The sequence below is a fragment of the Odocoileus virginianus genome, chromosome 9 (genome assembly GCF_023699985.2).
Source record: "Odocoileus virginianus isolate 20LAN1187 ecotype Illinois chromosome 9, Ovbor_1.2, whole genome shotgun sequence".
Classification (NCBI taxonomy): Eukaryota; Metazoa; Chordata; class Mammalia; order Artiodactyla; family Cervidae; genus Odocoileus; species Odocoileus virginianus.
In genome coordinates, this window is record NC_069682.1 from 68,917,293 (window position 1) to 68,937,801 (window position 20,509).

The 20,509-nt window shown below is 45.2% G+C and overlaps 1 protein-coding gene across 1 annotated transcript; it reads right to left on the reverse strand.

Moving 5' to 3' along the window:
• Positions 1-4,628: 4,628 nt before the first annotated feature.
• On the reverse strand, positions 4,629-13,299 carry LOC110149074 (trophoblast Kunitz domain protein 1-like). Its single transcript, XM_020911414.2, has 5 exons — positions 13,206-13,299; positions 10,750-10,833; positions 9,459-9,530; positions 8,150-8,248; positions 4,629-4,822 (listed from the first exon to the last, which is right to left on the reverse strand). The coding sequence occupies exons 1-5, from the start codon at positions 13,297-13,299 to the stop codon at positions 4,629-4,631; spliced, it is 543 nt and encodes a 180-aa protein (XP_020767073.2).
• Between the last annotated feature and the right edge of the window lie 7,210 nt (positions 13,300-20,509).

Sequence of the window (20,509 nt, forward strand, 5' to 3'; positions counted from 1 at the left end):
GACCCCTGGGTCGGGAAGACCCCCTGGAGAAGAAAAATGACAACCCACCCCAGTATTCTTGCCTGGAGAATCCCACGGCCCGAGAAGCCTGGAGGACTATAGTCTATAGGGGTGGCAGAGTCCCACAGGACTTAACACAAACACCGCAATCTGGTCCTCAGCCGTCAGAAACCGCTCTATACGGCCCTCTGGTGGCCGCCTGAGGAAGTGCGATCTCCGCCTGAAGCTGCGCACACTTCCTCCGTTAGGCCGGAATATTGAAGTCTTTTGGTAGCTGCCTTTAAAGGTTGTAGTTGTTGCTGCTAGATTCTGGCCTGGGGGCTGTGTGTGTGCCAGAAGAAAGCTGTGAACTGCAGCGCACGAGGCTGAAGGTCCAGTTGGAAGCTGGGTTGCTGTTGTTCAGTCCCTCGGTCGTGTCCGACTCTTTGCGACCCCATGGACTGCAGCACGCCAGGTTTCCCTGTCCATCACCAGCTCCTGGAGCTTACTCAAACTCATATCCATGGAGTCAGTGATGCTATCCAACCATCTCTTCCTCTGTCGTCCCCTTCTCCTCCTGCCTTCAGTCTTTCCCAGCATCAGGGTCTTTTTCAGTGAGTTGGCTCTTTGCATCAAATGGCCAAAGTACTAGAACTTCAGCTTTAGCATCAGTCCTTCCAATGAACATTCAAGGTTGATTTCCTTTAGGACTGACTGGTTTGATCTCCTTGCTGCCCAAGGGACTCTCAAGAATCCTCTCCAACACCACAGTCTGAAAGCATCAATTTGCTGGCACCCAGCCTTCTTTATGGTCCAACTGTCACATCCATACATAACTACTGGAAAAACCATAGCTTTCACTAGACGGAGATGTGTTGGCAAAGTAATGTCTCTGCTTTTCAATATGCTGTCTAGGTTTGTTGTAGCTTTTCTTCCAAGGAGCAAGTGTTTTTTAATTTCATGGCCACAGCCACCATCTGCAGTGATTTTGGAGCCCAAGAAAATAAAGTCTTTCACTGTTTCCATTGTTTCCCCATCTATCTGCCATGAAATGATGGCACTGGATGTGATGATCTTTGTTTTCTGAATGTTGAGTTTTAAGCCAACTTTTCCACTCTCCTCTTTCACTTTCATCAAGAGGCTCGTTAGTTCCTCTTCACTTTCTGCCGTTAAGTGTGGTGTCATCTGCATATCTGAGGTTATTGATATTTCTTCCAACAATCTTGATTCCAGCTTGAGCTCCATCCAACCCAGCATTTCGCATGATGTACTCTGCATATAAGTTAAATAAGCAGGGTGACAATATACAGCCTTGACGTATTCCTTTCCCAATTCGGAACCAATCTGTTGTTCCATGTCTGGTTCTGACTGTTGCTTCTTGACCTCCATATACATTTCACAGGAGGCAGGTCAGGTGGTCTGGTATTCCCATCTCTTGAAGAATTTTCTACAGTTTGTTGTGATCCACACAGTCAAAGGGTTTAGCGTAGTCAATGAAACAGAAGTAAATGTTTCTCTGGAATTCTCTTGCTTTTTCTATGATCCACTGGATGTTAGTTTGATCTCTGGTTCCTCTGCCTTCTCTAAATCCAGCTTGAACATCTGGAAGTTCTCGTTTCATGCACTGTTGAAGCCTGGCTTGAAGGATTTTGAGCATTAGCTTGCTAGTATGTGAAATGAATGCAGTTGGCCGCAAAGTTTGAATATTGTTTGGTATTGCCCTTCTTTGGGACTGGAATGAAAACTGACCTTTTCTAGTCCTGTGGCCACTGCTGAAATTTGGAATTTTCCAACTTTGCTGAACATATTGAGTGCATCACTTTAACAGCATCATCTTTTAGGATTTGAAAAAGCTCAGCTGGAATTCCACCACCTCCACTAGCTTTGTTCGTAGAAATGCTTCCTAAGGCCCACCTGACTTCACACTCCAGGTTGTCTGGCTCTAGGTGAATGATCACCCTATCATGATTATCTGGTCATTAATATCTTTTTTGTATAGTTCTTCTATGTATTGTTGTCACCTCTTCTTAATATCTTCTGCTTCTGTTAGGTCCATACCATTTCTCTCCTTTATTGTACCCATTTTGCATAAAATGTTTCCTTGGTATCTCTAACTTAATACTGCTATAAATTAATAACTATTGATAAAAGATAAAGAATTTATATTTTTGCAGTATTACTATTACTCTTATCTATCTGACATTCATTAAATGGTTACTCTGCCAGTACTTGGACAGACAAAGCATTTAACAAATACAACTCTTTTATTCTCATCATGACTCTATGAGATTGCTCGAGCAAGAGAAAAGCAACTTCTGAGTTCCAAGACCTGAGCTGGTACCACAATGGTCATGTTCTTCTGCTCAACATAAACATTTTACTGAACTTCAACATCAGAACAGGCCATTCTGTGTTTGTGAAAGATCTAGATAAAAATAGTACACTGGATAATCATATTTAAGCTATGACAAAAGGAGCTAAATTATAGAAAGCACCAATATGATCAAAGCACCTTCCTATCTTGAATGACTTCTACTTGTTGACCAAGTACAGCTCTCAGAGCCTCGATGAATTTAAGCCTTCTGAGATTTAAGATTAAGATACCCAGTCAGAGAACTACCCCACTTCTTCACAGCCTTCATCCAGAGCAAAGACAGCTTCCTGAAACCCTCCATCAAATCACCTAGTACAGCCCACATCCTGTAAGTTCTTTTTAACATTTTCTTAATAAGACAGCATATTGTTTTCCAAGATGATTCCTGTTCCTTGCTGCAGTGAGTAATAAACCCAATGAGTTCAACTAGGAATGGAAGTTTATCAAGGAACAGGGGTGTTTCTACTGGTCTCTGGCTAGAAGTATTAACAAGTAAGATTGTTATCTTTATTTTATAACTGAATAAAGGGAAACTCAGAGGTGCTGAGTAATTTTCCCAGACTCTGAGGAAGTGAGTAACAGCACCAGCACCATCTATGTTGTCATTTATATCATTACTGTGCTTCCTGTGGTCCCCATGCCTCACTTTACTCGTCTGTTGTGAGACAGATATTCTCTATTTTCCCAAGGTGCCTCTGTCCTACATCTTTCCAGAGGCAGAGCTGGAAAACATCATCAAAGTGGATCTACTTAGGAGACTTGGAAGCTGCCGTGTTAGGAAATGAATACAGCCAAGTGTCATCTCCATGCCTCCGTTTCCTTCCTTGAAGGACTCTTAGGAAGATTATAGAAAAATGCAGGGAAAATGCTAACACAGAGCCCGAGGCACTAAAAGGGGAGTTGTCTTTCTGTAACTGAACTAAGAAGCCCCCTCCCTACATGTGATATCAGAGAATCGAATTTCTTCGAAAAGTGGACAACTGAGCCTCATGCCCATTCTCCTTCTAAGAGTCCAACCTGCTCCCAAACTTGACTGAACTTAGAAGAATGAAATAAAAGCTGTCATGTTGAGGTGTGTGTGTAGTACATTGCTGTGTAGCTTGGTGTGGCTACTAAGAGGTCAGTGATGCTTCCCGTACCTGGTAGGGCACAGTGTCTGGACGGGGAGATGGGAGGTGCCCACTGCTCTGCAGAACAGTGAGAAGGACCACTCTTTCCATGGACCTTATTGGTTAAGGTTTGTAGCTGCACACAACAGACTCCATTTCAGTCAGTTTAATTTTAATATGCATTTATTAAAATATAACCCACAGTGTTTGAAGCGACAGAAAGGAAAATGCAGCACCATTCTGGGGTTTAGGGGCTTCTTTATCCCAAACTCTTCTCTCAGGATGGATGCTGAGAACTGGATGCTGGAAATTCTACCTTGGCCACCCACAAGGAGAGCAGTGATGGTGGGCAGGGGGATGAAGGTGAGGATGCCGTGAGGATGGGGGTGAAAACAAAAATCCTGTGATAAACCGCAGGCTCTGTAGTTACTCTGGTCGTGAGGAATGTGCTCCTACATTCCTCCCTCTCTTCCTTCCTCAAATAGAACTGTCTCTTTGGTGTCAGGAACTGTGCTAAGTGCTTGGGATAAAGGGAAGACATGTTCTCATGGTGCTGAGAGCCAGCTGAATGAGACAGAAAAGGCATGAAGACCACGGAGGAGAGGAAATAGGCAGGCTCTGCTGTGGAGGGTAGGGGAGAGAAGAACTGCGAGGGGACTGAATAGTGTAGAAGCAACCACGGCCTAGCCCTGCAGGGATCCTCCTTGGACTTCACATTTTCTGGGAGACAGTCTCCGCGTGTCCTCTGCAAAAAGAAAGGAACTTGCTGAGTGCCATCATTTGTAGCCCCAGACCTGGACACTGGTCATCTTGACAGATCCTAGATTTTCCAAAAAACACAGAACCAGAGTCCTCATGACCCGAACGGCCTACAAGAAAGAAGTGAACTTTCCAAGTCTAGGTGGGGTGCTCAGGAGCATGGCAGACCTGCCCTGGAGGGTGGCTGAGTCAGTGTTCCCATCTAAGAAAGAGGAGCATGTGATCAGGCTGAGATGACCACAAAGAGGCATCAGGGGTGGACCTGCCATTCTCTCCCTGGTTTCACAGGACGCTGCTGCCAGGAGAGGGGGAGGACACTGTGCAGGGTGAATGGAGTGTGGCCCCCTGAGCTCCGCCTCTTTCCCCAGCCCTTCCCCTCCTCCGATGCCCTGCCCCCTGTCTTACCACTAGGACTGTGCCTTTGGATGACAGGTCTGCCTGCAGTCCTCCAATGTTAGGAAGTTGTTTTCGTTCCCTCTGATGCCGCCGTATGTAAACGGCTCACAGTGACCGGTCTTGGCATTGTAGAAGTACCTGGGCTTCGAGGCCCTGCCGATACCTACTACTTTAGGCTTCAGGCAGAAGTCAGGCCTAGAATCTGCTGGAATGAGAGGGGCAATCGTCAGTTATGTGGACGGTCATCACAGCTCCATACAAGGACAACAACAAGAATCACCAGTTTATTTGGAATAGAGAATGTTAGGGTTGTGGGCGATGGTCAAATTGAAAAGCCCATTTGAAAACTTCCTTTTTTGGACTAATTATGAATGTTGCTAGGGGTGACATGATATAGTAATCATGTACAAATGTGTATCTCCTCATGAAGTCTTATAAGAAAATTTGGCATAATGCCTTTGAATAGCCTTAAAACTTCTATAGGACTTCCCTGGTGATCCCGTGGCTAAGAATCTACCTTCTAATGCATGAGTCCAAGGTTCAATCCCTTGTCAGGGAACTAAAGTCCCAAACGCTGTAGGCACTAAGTCGACAGGCCATAACTACTGAGCCCGGGACCCACAACTGATAACCAGCCCACCCAAATAAATGCATAAATGCTCAAAAAAGAAAAAAAATTCCACAACTGTACAACAACAAAAGGTCAAAGGTAAAAAGTATTCCCTATATGTCAATAATTACTGGGTCTGGATATCTGAGTTTTATAATATTATTAATATTCTCCATGTTATGTGTATGGTAAAAGCTTTCCATCGTTAATAAAAATTGTGCAGAAATCATGCTATAATGGAAAAAGGCATGAAGAAAACATAACACTGTGTTTACTTCAGTTACCTCATGGGGATTCTATAAATGAATACTGATACTATATATTGTGTATATAAGGAGAAATATACATATTTGTTTTTTCATCATTTTCCTGACACTGAGCCTAAAAATCTTGGTATTTCTTTTGTGATGAGAACAATAAAAGTGTCTTTTGGTATGTGAAGTGGTTGAATTTGGAAAGACTCTAATGAGACCAGAATGGGCTCTGATTGCAGAGGAAAGGACTGCCTACAGGAGGCTGGGCACTTTCATTCCTACCCTTCCCCTGATCTTCTCTCCACTGCTCCTCTCCTTCGCTCAACCTCAGGGAGGGTAATGGAACCATCTATTGAACAATCTCCAATGGCTAATGATTTAATGTATCATGACTAGGTAATGAAGCCTCCATAGAAACTTCAACAGAGCAAGACATTCATGTTATTCAAGAGACCTGGGATCCACCCAGGGAACAACATAGATACACACTCGGTGAGAATTGCAGCACCTGCTCCCTGGGGCTCTGTCTCTGCTCTTTACCCCCTTGAGGCCACTCTCTGAACTGCAGCCTGAAGGATTTTGTTGTTATTCTGTCCTTTCACTTGGCTCCATCAAGACCAATCCCGCAGTGAGTCCCTTTTTCTCTGAGAGTCGAATTCTGATTCTTAAAAAGCCCTACAAGCATCCTCGCGACCTGCTCCTATGGCCTCTGTGCGTCATCCCCTTCCACTCCTTTTCCCTCATTTAAACCCTCTCGTACCCAGCTACCCTGGTCCCTCCTGCTGCTCAGACACAAACAGGCACCTTATTTCTTCAGTTCTGCTCAGTGCCTCCTTATCACAGAAGGTTTCCTTGACCCTGCAGAGAAAAAGGACAGCATCCTTTCTCTGCCTCACTCTCTATCTTCAAAAAACTGATAACCTACCATAGCATTTCTCCCCTTTGCTATTTTTATGTCACCTTCCAAGAAGGCAAATTATTTTGCCATGTTTTTTTGATAGCTGTGTCCCCATCCCTAAGAACAGTGCTTTATAGGGACTTCCTAACTCCCATTTTCATTCTTTCCACAAGTGCAAGGTCATCAAATAGAATGGGTATAATTGATTTCCTTTTAGTACAAAATCACTTGGATGATGGGGCACATCAACATAAAGGTCAATCTCCCTCTAACATTCAGTCCCCGGAGAGCATAATAAAATAGTCTGTCCTGGTAATCGTTAACCCTGAAGCCTCTGAACCCAAATATTTATGGATTTTTAAGGAGGTTTTCAATAGATAGCCACTTTGACTGAATTAGTGGCCATTGCTGATTGATCTCAAAGAGCTTGGCCCTCTCCTCAGAGGGGCTGGCAAGAAAGTGGTGAAATTTCCAACCTCTAAATAGGTGTTTGAGTTTTTTGGCAGACAACCCAAAACCTGAAGTTTCCTGGGTTGCTTTCCTTGAGTGGTCTCATGATCTACCAAAGAAAGTAAGTTCCAAGAGTTTCAGGATGCCTGGACCATGAACCAGGACAAAGATCAAATATGGACCAAATATATGAATAATAAAATAGTAGTCAAAAGAGGGCAAGTGAAGGGGCCTGGAGACTTTACTCATATTTTCTCAGTCTAAATCCCACGAGACAAACCACACAAGGACTGTGTTTTTGCACTCCTGAAGTTGATCTGCTCAACGATACCACGTCTTTCTGCTTATTTTAATAATAGAAGTATAATCATTATTTGAGCCCTCAATATGTTTTCTTGCAAGGATAAACTTCTTCAGATAAACTCATTGGTGGAAAATGGGCAAAACTGGTCATGAAATGTGAACAGATTCTTTACATTCATGACTGGTAAACTGTTCAGAGAACTCATGTAACATTTTCCCCGTTCACATGAGGAAACTGCAGATGACTTGCCCCAGGACACAAGCATGTGGTGGTAGGGTCAGGACAAGTACGTATGATGTCACAACACATCGATTACAATACCTGACTCTACCAGGAGTTTGGAAAATACAGCTTACTTGTAAGAGTTTCTGGATGCGGTGTCCTAATTTTATTGCTTCCCTGTCCCAAGCTTCATCTAAGCCCCCATGTCACAGGGCGGAGTGAGCTTGGGTTAAACCCTGACAGCAAATATGTGGTGTTTCTACCAACATCAACCGATTCCCCAGACACCTGCTGGACGTTCCCCAGTCAATTGACGCCTGATATGAAATCCGTTCAGTTAGTGCAGATCCCGCAGGTCTCAAGAATGTCCTTACTTTAGTGCCAGTCACGTGTTCTCTTGTTACTTAGACTTGTGACCAAACGGCTAAAATGTGGAGGTTCCATGACCCCACTTAACAACTGAATGGAACTGATGACAAAACTTAGGAAAACCCTTACTGTTCTCAGATGAATATACCTGAAAAATTCACAAATAGTGAAATGGAGGAGATGTGTAGGGCAAAGGGGGCGTGGAGGTGTGTGGAGCCTCCGTGCCTCAGGGAGCGCAGCGCCCTCACATCACGTACTTGTGCTCACCACCTGGGAAACTCTCTGAACTTTAATATTTTTACATTTTTTGAGGTTTCAAGAAATAGGCTTATTGACTGAATCATTGGCCACTGGCCATTGGCCAGTGGTGACTGATCTCAGTCTCAGTGCCCTTTCCTCCCCCCAGAGGTACAGAAAGAGAAAACCTTTATTCTTCTCATTGAGTATTGAGAGTTGAGTATTGAGTGTTGGGAACTCCTCTACTGAATGGTTCTTGAGGTGTGGCCTGGAAACCATCACGTGACCTATGAAGGAAAGCGAATTTCAAGAGTTTCAGGAGGCCTGGTCCATGAAACAGGATAAGGATCAAACGTGGATAAGATAATAACAGTCAAAAAAAGACAAGGGGAAGGGCCTGGAGACTTTAGCAGTATTGTATCAGCCTTGGGCCCACAGCCTACCACACAAGGGCTGTGTTTCTTGCTCTCCCTGCAGTTGCTGTCCTCCCTGGTTCCACATCTTTTGATTAGTTTTAATAATAGAGGAATAACCATTATTTGATAAAGAAATATTTTCACTTGTCCAAAGCAAGTAGGCAGAGAAATTTTTTTCAGATTAATACACCATAGTGGAAAATGGACAAATCTGGCCATGAAATGTGAATAAACTATTTACATACATGATTCGTCATCTGTTCAAAGGACTCATGTAACATGTTTCCCCTGTTCAGATGAGGAAACTGCAGATGACTTGCCCCAGGACACAGTCATGTGGGTAGTAGGGTCAGGATAAGATACTGTGAGATCACAACCCATTTGATACACTACCTGATTCTGCTAGGAACTTGAAAATACAGATAACTGGTAAGTGTTTCTGGGTGCAGTGTCCTACTTTCCCTACTCACCTCTCCCCAAGCCTCATGTGAGCCCTCAAATCACAAGAGAAGGTGAGTCTGTATTTTTCCCTGAAGCAGAATACGTGGTTTCTACACTAACACCATCTGATTCCCAACACCCAATGGGAGAACCACAGTTAACTGACTTCTGACACAAAATCTGTGGGCCGATGCCACAGGTTGAGGGATCTAGATTGTCCTCTCTTCAGAAGCCAGCCACGTGGTCTCGAGTCACTCATGCTTCTGACCAAGTGACTAAAAATGAGAGTTTCCGTGACCCCCACCTCCATGCACAGTAATCAGTAGAACCGGTGACTGATCTCAGGAAAACTCTTATTGTTCTCAATCAATATACAAGATAAAACTCAGAAAGAATGAAATGGAGGAGATCTGTAGGGCAAAGTGGGAGTGGAGGTGTGTGGAGCCTCCATGTCCTGGTTAGATGAGCACCCTCATATAACCTCCTTTTGTTACCGTCCTTAACGCTCTCTGAATGCCAATATTAGTGAATTCTTATTGAGGTTTCACTAAATAGGCATGTTGATCAAATCATTGGCCAGTGCTGACTGATTTCAATCTCAGTGCCCTCCCTTTTCCCCATAGAAGCAGAAAGTTCAAACCTTTCTTTCTTTTATGTATTGCTTTAGCCACTTGATTTGCTAAACCGGATCCTGCTTTGACAATCTTGGCACCTATGAAAGACAAAAATTCCACAATTTTCAGGAGTCTTAGATCATGAACTGGGACAAGGTTCAAATATGGATAATAAAATGATAGTCAAAAGTGGACAAGGCAAAAGGCCTGGAGACTTTGCTAACATTATATCAGCCTTGTCCCAGGAGCCAGCCACACAAGGGCTGTGTTTCATGCTTTCCCTGCAATTGCTCTGCTCAGTGGTCCCAGGTCTTTGTGATTTATTATTATAGTAGAGGGATAATCATTATCTGACACATAAATATTCTTTCTCACCCCAAAGCAGTAGGTAGAAATACTTTTCAAATGAACATATCCTGGTGGAAAATGAGCAAAACTGGCCATGAAATGTAAGTAAACTCTTTATATTTATGACTGGTAATATGTTCAAAGAATCCATGTAACAGATATCTGCTGTTCAGATGAGGAAACCACAGATGATTTTCCCCAGGACACATGGCATGTGGGTGGCAGAGTCAGGACAAGATACTGCCTTGTCACAATCCATTTGATACACTATCCTATTCTCCCAGGAACTCTGAAAATATCTATAAATGCTGAGAGCTTCTGGGTGCAGTGTCCTACCTTCATTACTCCCCTGTCCCCCGGACTCACCTGAGCTCCAAAAGCTCAGGGAGAGTGAGTCTGGGTTTCCCTGACACCGAATCTGTGGTGTCTCTAGAAACAACTTGCAATTCCTCCGAACACCCACTGCGTGTCCAACAAGGCAATTTAATTCTGATAGAAATCCGGGGAGTTAGTACAGATTCTGCATGTTGAGGGCTCAAACTGTGCTCAGCTCAGATGATAGCCATCTTGTCCTGATTCACTCATGATTTGACAAAGTGTCTAAAACTGGGAAGTTTCATTACCCCACCTCGGTGTTCAATAACGCAATAGATCTGATGACCAAACTCAGGAAGACCACTCTCATAGGGATCTCACTTTATCATAAAGGATAAATCTTGGCACAGCAATGTGAGTGAGATGTGCAGGGCAAAGTGGAAATGGAGGTGTGGGGAGCCTCCATGTCCTAGAGAACACAGGACCCTCACATCACCGCTGTGTGTTACCACCCCAAACGCTCTCTGAATCGCATATTTAGGGATTCTTATTGAGGTTTCACTGAACAGGCATTTTGATTGAATCGTTGGCCAGTGGTGCCTGTTCTCTATCTCAGTGCCCTCCCCTCTTCCCAGAGTTGCAGAAAGCTCCCACCTTTAGACACACCACCGATGATAGTTTTAATCAGATCTTTTATTGAACGCTTCTCACGTCCCTGTCTATGGCTTGTCTCCAGACCTATGAAAGACAGTAAATTCAGAGAGTTTCAGGAGACCTGGGCCATGAACCAAGGCAAGGATCAAATATGGAGAATAAAAGAATAGTCAACAGTGGACAAGGCAGGATACAAATATGTATAGTAAAGTAATAGTCAAAAGGGGACAAGGGAAAGGGCCTGGAGACTTTACTAATACTGTATCCACCTTGGTCCCAGAAGGCAGCCACACAGGGCTGTGTTTCTTGTTTTCTCTGCCATAGCTCTGCTCATTCATCCCAGGTCTTTCTGATTATTTTTCATAAATAAAGGAACACTCATTATTTGACACCCAAATATTCTTTCTTGCCCAGGACCAGTAGGTAGACAAATTACTTTCAGATGAATTAACACATCCCGGTTAAAAATGCACAAAGTTCACCACCTGCAAAGAGTTGAAATGTGTTTCACATCTTTATATTCATGACTGGTAATCTAGTCAAACCAGTCAGTCCGAAAGGAAGTCAACCCTGAATATTCATAGGAAAGGCTAATGCTGAAGCTGAAGCTCCAATACTGTGGCCACCTGATACAAAGAACTGATTCACTGGAAAAGACCCCGATGCTGGGAAAGATGGATTGAAGGCAGGAGGAGAAGGGGATGGCAGAGGATGAGATGGTTGGATGGCATCACTGACTCAATGGACATGAGTTTGAGCAAGCTCCGGGAGATGGTGATGGACAGGGAAACCTGGTGTGCTGCAGTCCGTGGGGTTGCAAAGAGTTGGACACGACTGAGCAACTGAAGGAAAAAAAAAAATTTGCTCAAAAACCCATGTAATGTGTATCCCCTGTTCAGATGAGAAAATTGCAGATGAGTTGCCCAGGAAACATGGCATGTGGGCGGCAGGGCCAGGACAAGATACTGTCACATACAACACATTGGATACACTGCCTGATTCTGCCAGGAACTCTGAAAATACAGATAATCGAGAACAGTTTCTGGGTGCCATGTGTACTTTTGTTGCTCCCCACTTTTGGAGCATTACTTGAGCCCCAAGATCATAGGGGAGAGTGAGTCTAGGTTTTCCTGACACCAAATATGTGGTGCCTCTACCAATAGAAACAATTCCCAAACAATCACTGGGTGCCCAACAAGAAATTCACTTTTGTTTCAAATCCTTGGAATTACTGCAGATTCTGCAGGTTGAGTGTTCAAGATTCTCCTCAGTTCAGATGCCAACCATCTGAGTCACTCATGCTTGTGACAAAATGGCTAAAATCAGGGCCTCTATGACCCCACCTTCAAATTCAACTACTGAACAGAATTGGCAGCTGACCCTAAGAAAATCCTTGCTTGCTATTCCCAGATTAATATACAAAATAAAACTCAAGGCAGCACAAGGGAGGAGACATGCAGGGCAAAGGGGGAGTGGAGGTGTACCCAGGCCCCATGTTCTAGTGAGCACAGTACTTTCACAGCATCTTCCTATGTCCACCATCCTGCAAGCTCTCTGGATCCAGTAGTTATGTACTTCTTTCCAGGGTTCACTAAACAGGCATATTGGTTGGATTATCTGCCATTGGTGATTGATCTCACTCTCAGTTCCCTCCCCTGTCCTCAGAGGTGCTGGAGTGAGAGGTGGTGAAATCTGTACCCTTTAAATGGGTGTTTGAGGTTTCTTGAAGACCAGCCCCATCTTGAAGGTATCTTGACTCATCTCATAACCTCATCTTTAGTGACTCATCTCATAACCTCAAGTCTCTCACCTCAAGTCAGCAAATTTCAAGAGGTTTAAGAGGCCTTGGCCAAATCATGAGAAGGATCAAATATGGATCTTTTTATTACTACACTATAGTGAGGTTCAGGGACAATGCAGGGACCAAGAATAGAGAGTCTCACAAATGGGGCTCCTAATCTGGTAGATTTAGGTGGGATATATATATATGTATATATATAGGTATATATATATTTAATATATTTCCTCATGCGAGTCATAATGTCAGTGGAGTTCAAAGCTTGCAACTTCAGGCTTCCCTGCTGGTCCAGTAGTTAAGAATCCACCTGCCAACGCAGGGAACAAGGATTGATCCCTGGTTTGGGAAGATTCCACGTGCCTCATTGCAACTAAGCAGGTGAACCACAACTACTGAACCCAGATGCCTCAAGCCCTGGCTCTGCAACCACGATGAGAAGCCCACACACCACAACCAGAGTAGCCCTTGTAACTAGGCAATGTCATCGCATAGCCAGCAAGTCCAAGGCAGCAAAACCAAACGAACAAAAATCCTGCCCAACATGACAGAAGAAATCCGGAAAGGGTTGGCAGCACCCACCCCATGCCTGCCCTGTCCCCTTCCATAGACTTCCATCATTTCCCTCCAGTCTGTACAGGAGAGGTGAGGCTGGACCTACCTTCATCCTGGGTATGGTGTTCATACACCGAGGTGCTGCCCACCAGGATAACCAGGAGGAAGAGAAGGGCTGCGGAGAGGCAGAGCCGGTTCATCTTGGTGGTGGCCTTGCAGGAGGGCTCCTGAGGATGCTGGAGATGGACTGAGCTTTTAATATCCTGGCTGAGGGGTGGGATCAGGTGATGAGGAGGGGAGTGGGCAAGGGGAGGAGCTGGGTCAGTCCTGTTTATTGCATAATCTCCCTACAAAATTATGCCTCAGGCTTCTGTCTGCAGGGGCCTAAAGTCCAGTAAAAGTACTTTTCAGATTTGACTCTGCCTGTGGGTCTCCTGTAAACAGAGACAGTGATTCTAATATGCTCACTCAGGGAGCATCCCCGGACCTAGAGCAGCACATGGCACGTGATGGATGGTCAGTGAGTGGATGAGACAAATCACAGGACCTACAAGTGAATAGCAGTGTGAGTCCACGTCCTCCTTCCAGCCTCCTGCACGTAGCATTTCACCTGGACCTCAATGCCCTGACCCCCTCACCTAGCTCAGAAGACAGGTGTGACACGGGTCACCTTCCTGCAACACTGTCACAGCTTCTCCACTGGGTGGACACTTACTCTTTACCAGACGCTGGTCCAGGCAGGAATTTGGCTGGGGAAGCTGATGTCCTCCTGGCCTGTAACCCTGCAGTGTGTTCACTCTGGTCACAGCATGAGCACTGGAATCATGGAATATGGAGGGAATACTGATGCTGTCACTATAAAGAAATATCAATTTGGTCTTCTTCCTATTCTTGGCACAGAACTCCTAACACTGCTGGAGTTTCCTGAGAGATGAGAGAAATAAGGAGACTTTTGTCATGTGAGGGAGATGACTAGCAAACACTCAGCCTAAACCAAGGAAGGAGTGTGTTATCAGGGTAACCAACACTTGATTGGGGGAGTGGGACTTTTCATTTCCACCTTTTCTCTTTCCCTGCCCCCAACCTCAGGGAGGGGTGAGAGGTGGAGGGTGAATCCATCACAAATGCCTAAAGATTGAAGGACTTGTGATGAAGCCTCCACAGAAACCTTAACAGGGCAAGTCATTCACGTTCTAAAGAACTGCGATCTACCCTAGGAACCACACGGGTACACACTGCCCCACGGATCCCTGGGCCACTGCAGCACCTGCCCAGGGGCCTCTGTCTCTGCTCTTATTTCCGAGGAGCCGCTCTCCGCTCTGCAGACTCAGGGATCCTCTTAAAACTTCAGTCCTATCGCGTGGCTCCCAGGACCAATCCCTCAGTGACTCCCCAGCTCTCCCAGAGTCAAATTCGGACTCTTATAAAGTCCTACAAGGCTCCTCACGTCCTGCCCCCACGGCCTCTCTGCCTCATCCCCTCCCACTCCCCTCCCCTCACCCACTCAGCTCCAGCCACCCTGGTCTGGACTGCTGGGCAAACACACCAGGCTCATTTTTGGCGGCCTTTGCTCAAGGCCTTCTTACTACAGAGTGTTTCCCTCACCCTCTAAGCCTCATGAATCCCCATCACTCTCTTACTTCACGACATTCATCACCACCTGGCAAGGATTTTCCCTCTGTCTTCATTGTCTGTATCCCTCTTAGAAGGCATATTATTTTACTATATTTTGTTTACAGCTGTTTTCCTACACCAAGAAATATGCCTTCTGGGACAAAAATCCTAAGTATTTGATACATATTTGTCATGTAAATGAATCTCCCATGTCATCCTTATTTCAAGTGCACAATCATTGAATACCCTGGATATAGTAATATTCCTTATATTCTATCTGATGATGAAACCTGTATACATATATATATATACACCCATATTTATGTATATATAGATGTGATGAAACCTGTGTCTCTCTATATACCTGTATGTATATGTATATATAGCTTCCCTCATGGCTCAGTGGTAAAGATTATCTGCAATGTAGGAGACCTGGCTTCAGTCCCTGGGTCAGGAAGATTCCCCTGGGGAAGGGAATGGCTTCCCATTCCAGTATTTTTGCCTGGAGAATTCCCTGGACAGAAGACCTGGTAAGCTATAGCCCATGGGGTCACAAAGATCATGCACAACTGAGCCATTGATACTTTCACTTTTGCTCACCTGCCCATATAATTATCCTCTAACATCATATATCTCTATAGGAAAATGAAATAATCATCTGACAGGACAACAAAATGAGCTGCATTGAGTTTTGACTTATATTTTACCAGTTCAAAGAACAGTCCTTGTGCCTTGAGCAAACTCCCAGAAGTACTGCTTTGCCTGCTGTTCCCACAGTGGTCTTCGAAGGTAAGAAGCCCAATTGTCACTCAATGTTCTGATTAATTTCATCAGAGAAGTGATCATTATTTGATAGACAAATTTTTTTGGAGGGCTGGTGAGGAAATATATGTAGACAATTCTTTTGGACTAAAACATTGTGGTGGAAATTGGATATCATTGGCCATGAATGTCCAACTCTTTATACTCATTGACTGGTAATCCTTTCAAAAAACTCATGTAACCTGGTCCCCCTGTTCAGGAGAGGAAAGTGCAGCCGACTTGCCCAGGATGGAAAACATGTCAGTGGTAGGACCAGGACAAGTCACAGTACATTTAATCAAGTACATGATTCTGCCAGGAATTCTGAAAATGCAGAGAACTGGGCAGGGGTTCTGAGTGTTCTGCCCCATGTAATATAGTCTCAGGGCCCTGACCCTAATACCATACACAAATGATAGGGAAGTGTGAGTCTGGGTGTTGTCCCTGACTCCAAACATGCTGGGTCTCTACCAACAGCAACTGGTTCCTCAACGCCCCCCCTGGGCATCCAGGAGTCAATTCACTTCTGACACTAAATCTGCAGAGGGTACCCAGACCCACACGGTTAGGGCTCCCTCCCTGAGGACGGCCCACACTTCCAGTGTTGATCACAAGTCCTGGGGTCACTTACGTGTGTGACCAACTGGCAATAAACTGAGAGCTTCGAAGACTCATCTGTAAGTTTCAATAACTTATTAGAACCACTCACAGGACTCAGGAAAGTCCTTTATTTACTGTCCCCAGTTGGTGTAAAGCATAAAACTCAGGGACGGGAAAGTGGAAAAGCTTATGGTAAATGGAGAGTAGAGGATGCCGACACTCCAAGCCCTCTCAGGACTCTCCCCCCTCACATTCTCTTGATGGTATCACCTTCTCTGAGGCTCTCTGAACCCAATGTTCATGGGTTTTAATTGAGGGTTGGATACAGTTTGATTGAATCTTTGGCCATTGGTGACTGAAATCAGTATCAGTATCCTCTCCTGTCCCCAGAGGGAACTGCCCTCTAATCACCTGAGGGCATGTTCTGCAGTCCAGTCCCATCCTGACACTATCTCAGGTCCCATCTTTCACTCATCTTGTGATTGAGAATATACAGAATTCCAAGTGTTTCAGGGGGCCTGGGGCATGGACGGAGACAGGGGTCAAATTTGGATTTTGTTATGATGCTACAGTAGGATCAGGGTCAAGGCAGGGATCAGGAATAGGGTTTCAGTTATGAGGTCCCTGATCTGGTAGAATCAGGTGGGATATGTCTTTTACAAAGCAAAACACATAATGATACCTCTTGAGAGTCAAGGAATTTCCCTGAAGTGCAAACTGCTAAATTTACCGGAAGAAATGCAGAGAGGTTTTGCTGCGCCCACCCCATGCCTATACCTCAGCGCCTTCCATGGACTCCCCTTATCACCTGTTCCCAGCCTGTAGAAGAGAAGTGAGCCAGGACTTACCCTGGCACTGGTTCCTGGTTTCACCCACCAGGTGCCCAGAAACACAAGAAGGGCTGTAGACAGGCAGAGCTGGCTCATCTTTGTGGCTTTGCAGAAGGGCTTCTAAGGAAAGTCGGTGGCCGACTGAGTTTTTGCACTCCAGCTGAGGGGTTAGAACAGCCAAGTAGAGGAATGAGGAAGGGAATGATCAGGGGTCCGTCTTGTACAGTGCGTAATCTCCCCACCTCTCCTGGTCCTGCTTCTGCCTACTGGGCCCAATGCCCAGTAACATTGATTCTCAAACTTGACTATACCTGTCGGTCTTGTAGAAACACAGGGTGTGATACCAAAGGTGGAATTTTGTTCAATATGGTCATTCAGGGAGCATCACAGCTCTTAGAGCAGTGCATAGCAAGTGATGGATGGCCATTCTGTGAATGAAAGCAAATCAAAGGTAGATAATTGGGCAATACTGTGTCAGCTCATGTCCCATTTGCAGCCTCCTGCAGGTGTCTTCACATCTGGGCCTCTATGCCCACCTGCCTCAACTGTATCTACTTAAGAAGACAGGTGTGACCCAGGTAAGCTTCCTGCAACCATTCTGGCAGCATCTCCACTGGACCCACACAAGCTCTTCACCTGGCACTGGTCCAGACAGATGGTGAGTCAGGGAAAGAGCATCTGTATCAGGGGAACAAACTCTGATGTTTTGGCAGAAAAAAGAGTAAGGGAGTGGCCAGAAGGGAAGCAGAGACAAACATGTCTCCAGAGAATGACCACCCCTCACCCCTCATCTGGTTTCACCAACAGGAGAGCTGTCTGCCTGAGTGGACTTCAGGGGACCTCGGAAGAACACTGGTAACCACCTCCTTCCTCTTGCTCTCCCTCAGTAGCGATAGGACCGTAGGACCTTGGTTTGGGCACCAGCCCTGTGTTTTCCTAACTTTGTTCCTGAGGATTTAAATCTCCCAGAGTCCAGTATCCTCAGGTATCAGATGAGATCTGTGCTGCCCACATCATGTGGTTTCTGTGGAAGCAATGAAGGCAATGGGCATGTATTCCTTCTCCCTGAGAAGTCTAAGGCCTTTTTAGTATTAATAATAACAGTAATAAGTAGTTACACCAGGTAAAGCTTTAAGTCTTCATTGTGGCAGGCATTATCCTAAGCACCTGACACATATAACTCATCTAATCCTCAAAAATCTTTAAAGAAAGAGGGAGAAACTGTTGCTATTTCCTCATGTGATGGAGGAGGTACCTGAGATAACAGGAGGTAAAGTAATTTGCTTGGGTCATAGCTTGTAGAGGGAGGATTGGGGCCCAGGGATCTGACTGCAGAGTCTGTGCACACATGCTCTGCTGCGTTGCAAGCTGTGAACCAGAGTGCACACGTCAGGTGTGTTGTTGTTGTGGTTCTGTCACTCAGTTGTGTCTGACTCTCTGTGACCCCATGGACTGCAGCACACCAGACTTCCCTGTCCTTCACTATCTCTCAGAGTTTGTTCAAACTCGTGTTCGTTGAATCGGTGATGCCATCCAACCATCTCATCCTCCATTTCTCGCTTCTCCTCCTCTCCTCAATCTTTCATAGCATCAGGGTCTTTTTTCCCGAAGAGTTGTCTCTTCACACCAGGTGGTCAAAGTATTGGAGCTTCAGCTTCAGCATCGGTCCTTCCAGTGAGTATTCAGAGTTGATTTCTTTAGGATTGACTGGTTTGACCTCCTTGCAGTCTAAGAGACTCTCGAGACTCTTCTCTGTGACTACAGTTCAAAAGCATACATTCTTTGGTGCTCAGCCTTCTTTTTGGTCCTACTCTCATATCCGTACATGACTACTGCAAAAACCATAGCTTTGACTATATGGACCTTTGTCAGCAATGTTTTGTCTCTTCTTTTTAATATGCTGTCTAGGTTTGTCATAACTTTTCTTCCAAGGACCAAGCGTCTTTTAATTTCATGGCTGCAGTCACTGCCTGCAGTGGTTTTGGAACCCAAGAGAATAAGCTGCCACTGTTTGACACACCCACAAGCCCTTCTTGTATATTTACTTGCAGTTACAACCATGTAACTTCCCAGGTGGTGCTAGAGGTAAAGAACCCGCCTGCTGATGCAGGAGACACAGGAGATGCAGGTTTACTCCCTGGGTTGGGAAGATCCCCTGGAGAAGCGCATGGAAACCCACTCCAGTACTCTTGCCCAGAGAATCCCCCGTGGGGAGAGGAGCCTGGTGGGCTACAGTCCATAGGGTCATAAAGAGTCAGATGCGACTGAAGTGACTTAGCACAGCACACAACCATGTAGCACCGTTGAGAAAGAAAGGAGCTCTCAGTCCTGATTACCCTAGGATAGAATGGCATCAATAGCCAATTACTCGCAAAACAAGCCACTGTGAGTGGAGGGTCTCCTCTCTCCTGAGACATCTCATATGTACCATTTCATTTATCCTCATGTCAATCTTATGGCATCTGGAGTCTCATCCCATTGTGTCAAGGAGAAAGCAGAGACTCAGAGGTGAAGAGACTTCCTCATTACTCACAACTTGCAGCTGGCATGACTAGGACTTCAGTTTAGGAGGCCCTCTGGCTCTTCCCTTCTTCCTGCTTCAGTCTGCCCACCTGAGATCGGGGAGCAGCAGAGACTCCCCCTAAGAGCACAAACTCCTTTCTTCTCCCCCTCCTCTCTCATCTGTCTTTCTCTGCCAGTGTCCTCCTGTCCGGGTCCTCCTCAGTGTGACCCAGGCTAGAGCCCCTGCTCCCACCCCCACCAGCCCCCTGATAGACTGGTCCCTCCTCCTCCTCCCTCCTCCTCCTCCCTCCTCCCTTCTCCCTCCTCCCTGCTCATGAGTGACTGAGATCTCCGATTAGAAACCTCCCCAGTTCCTGGGGGCATCTTCAAGAGAAATCACAAGACAGGAAAATCACAGGGTTTGTATCTGGATAAAGACCAGAGAACCCAAAACTCTGATATCAGGTCATATCTCTGCCCCTTAATCCTCAGTTTTTCCGTCAAAAAAGGGAGAAATTTGAATTCCATGATACTTAAGGCCACATCCTGAAAGGATGGAATGTACGCTGGGCATGCAGAAGATGTTTAGATTTTTCTGAGGCTTTGTCCTGTGACCATCATTTATATCTGAGTCATGGGTGGTCAATTTCAGGCTACATGATAAAACAGCACCTGACTTTTTGGAAATAAGTAGTTTGCATTCTTCAAATGATGTTGTGAATACTGTTTTTGTTAGGATAATTTTCAGGATTGAAAGGAAAAGTGGAAACCAGAGATTGCAAATCTGGCTAGCATACAAGTATTATTAACCCACATAGTACTCTCTACAATTATGAAATATTTCTGGGATTTAACAGTGGGAGATTTTATAGAAAATGAACTTCTCACATTGTTGGAAAAATAAGTGATCTGGCAACACAGTCCTGCCATTTAACAAGAGCCCTTTTCTGTTACATGGGATTCTCCAGGCAAGAATGCTGGAGTGGGTAAACATTTCCTTCTCCAGGTGATCTTCCCAATCCAGGTACCGAACCCACGTTTCCTGCATCGAGAAGCCACCTTT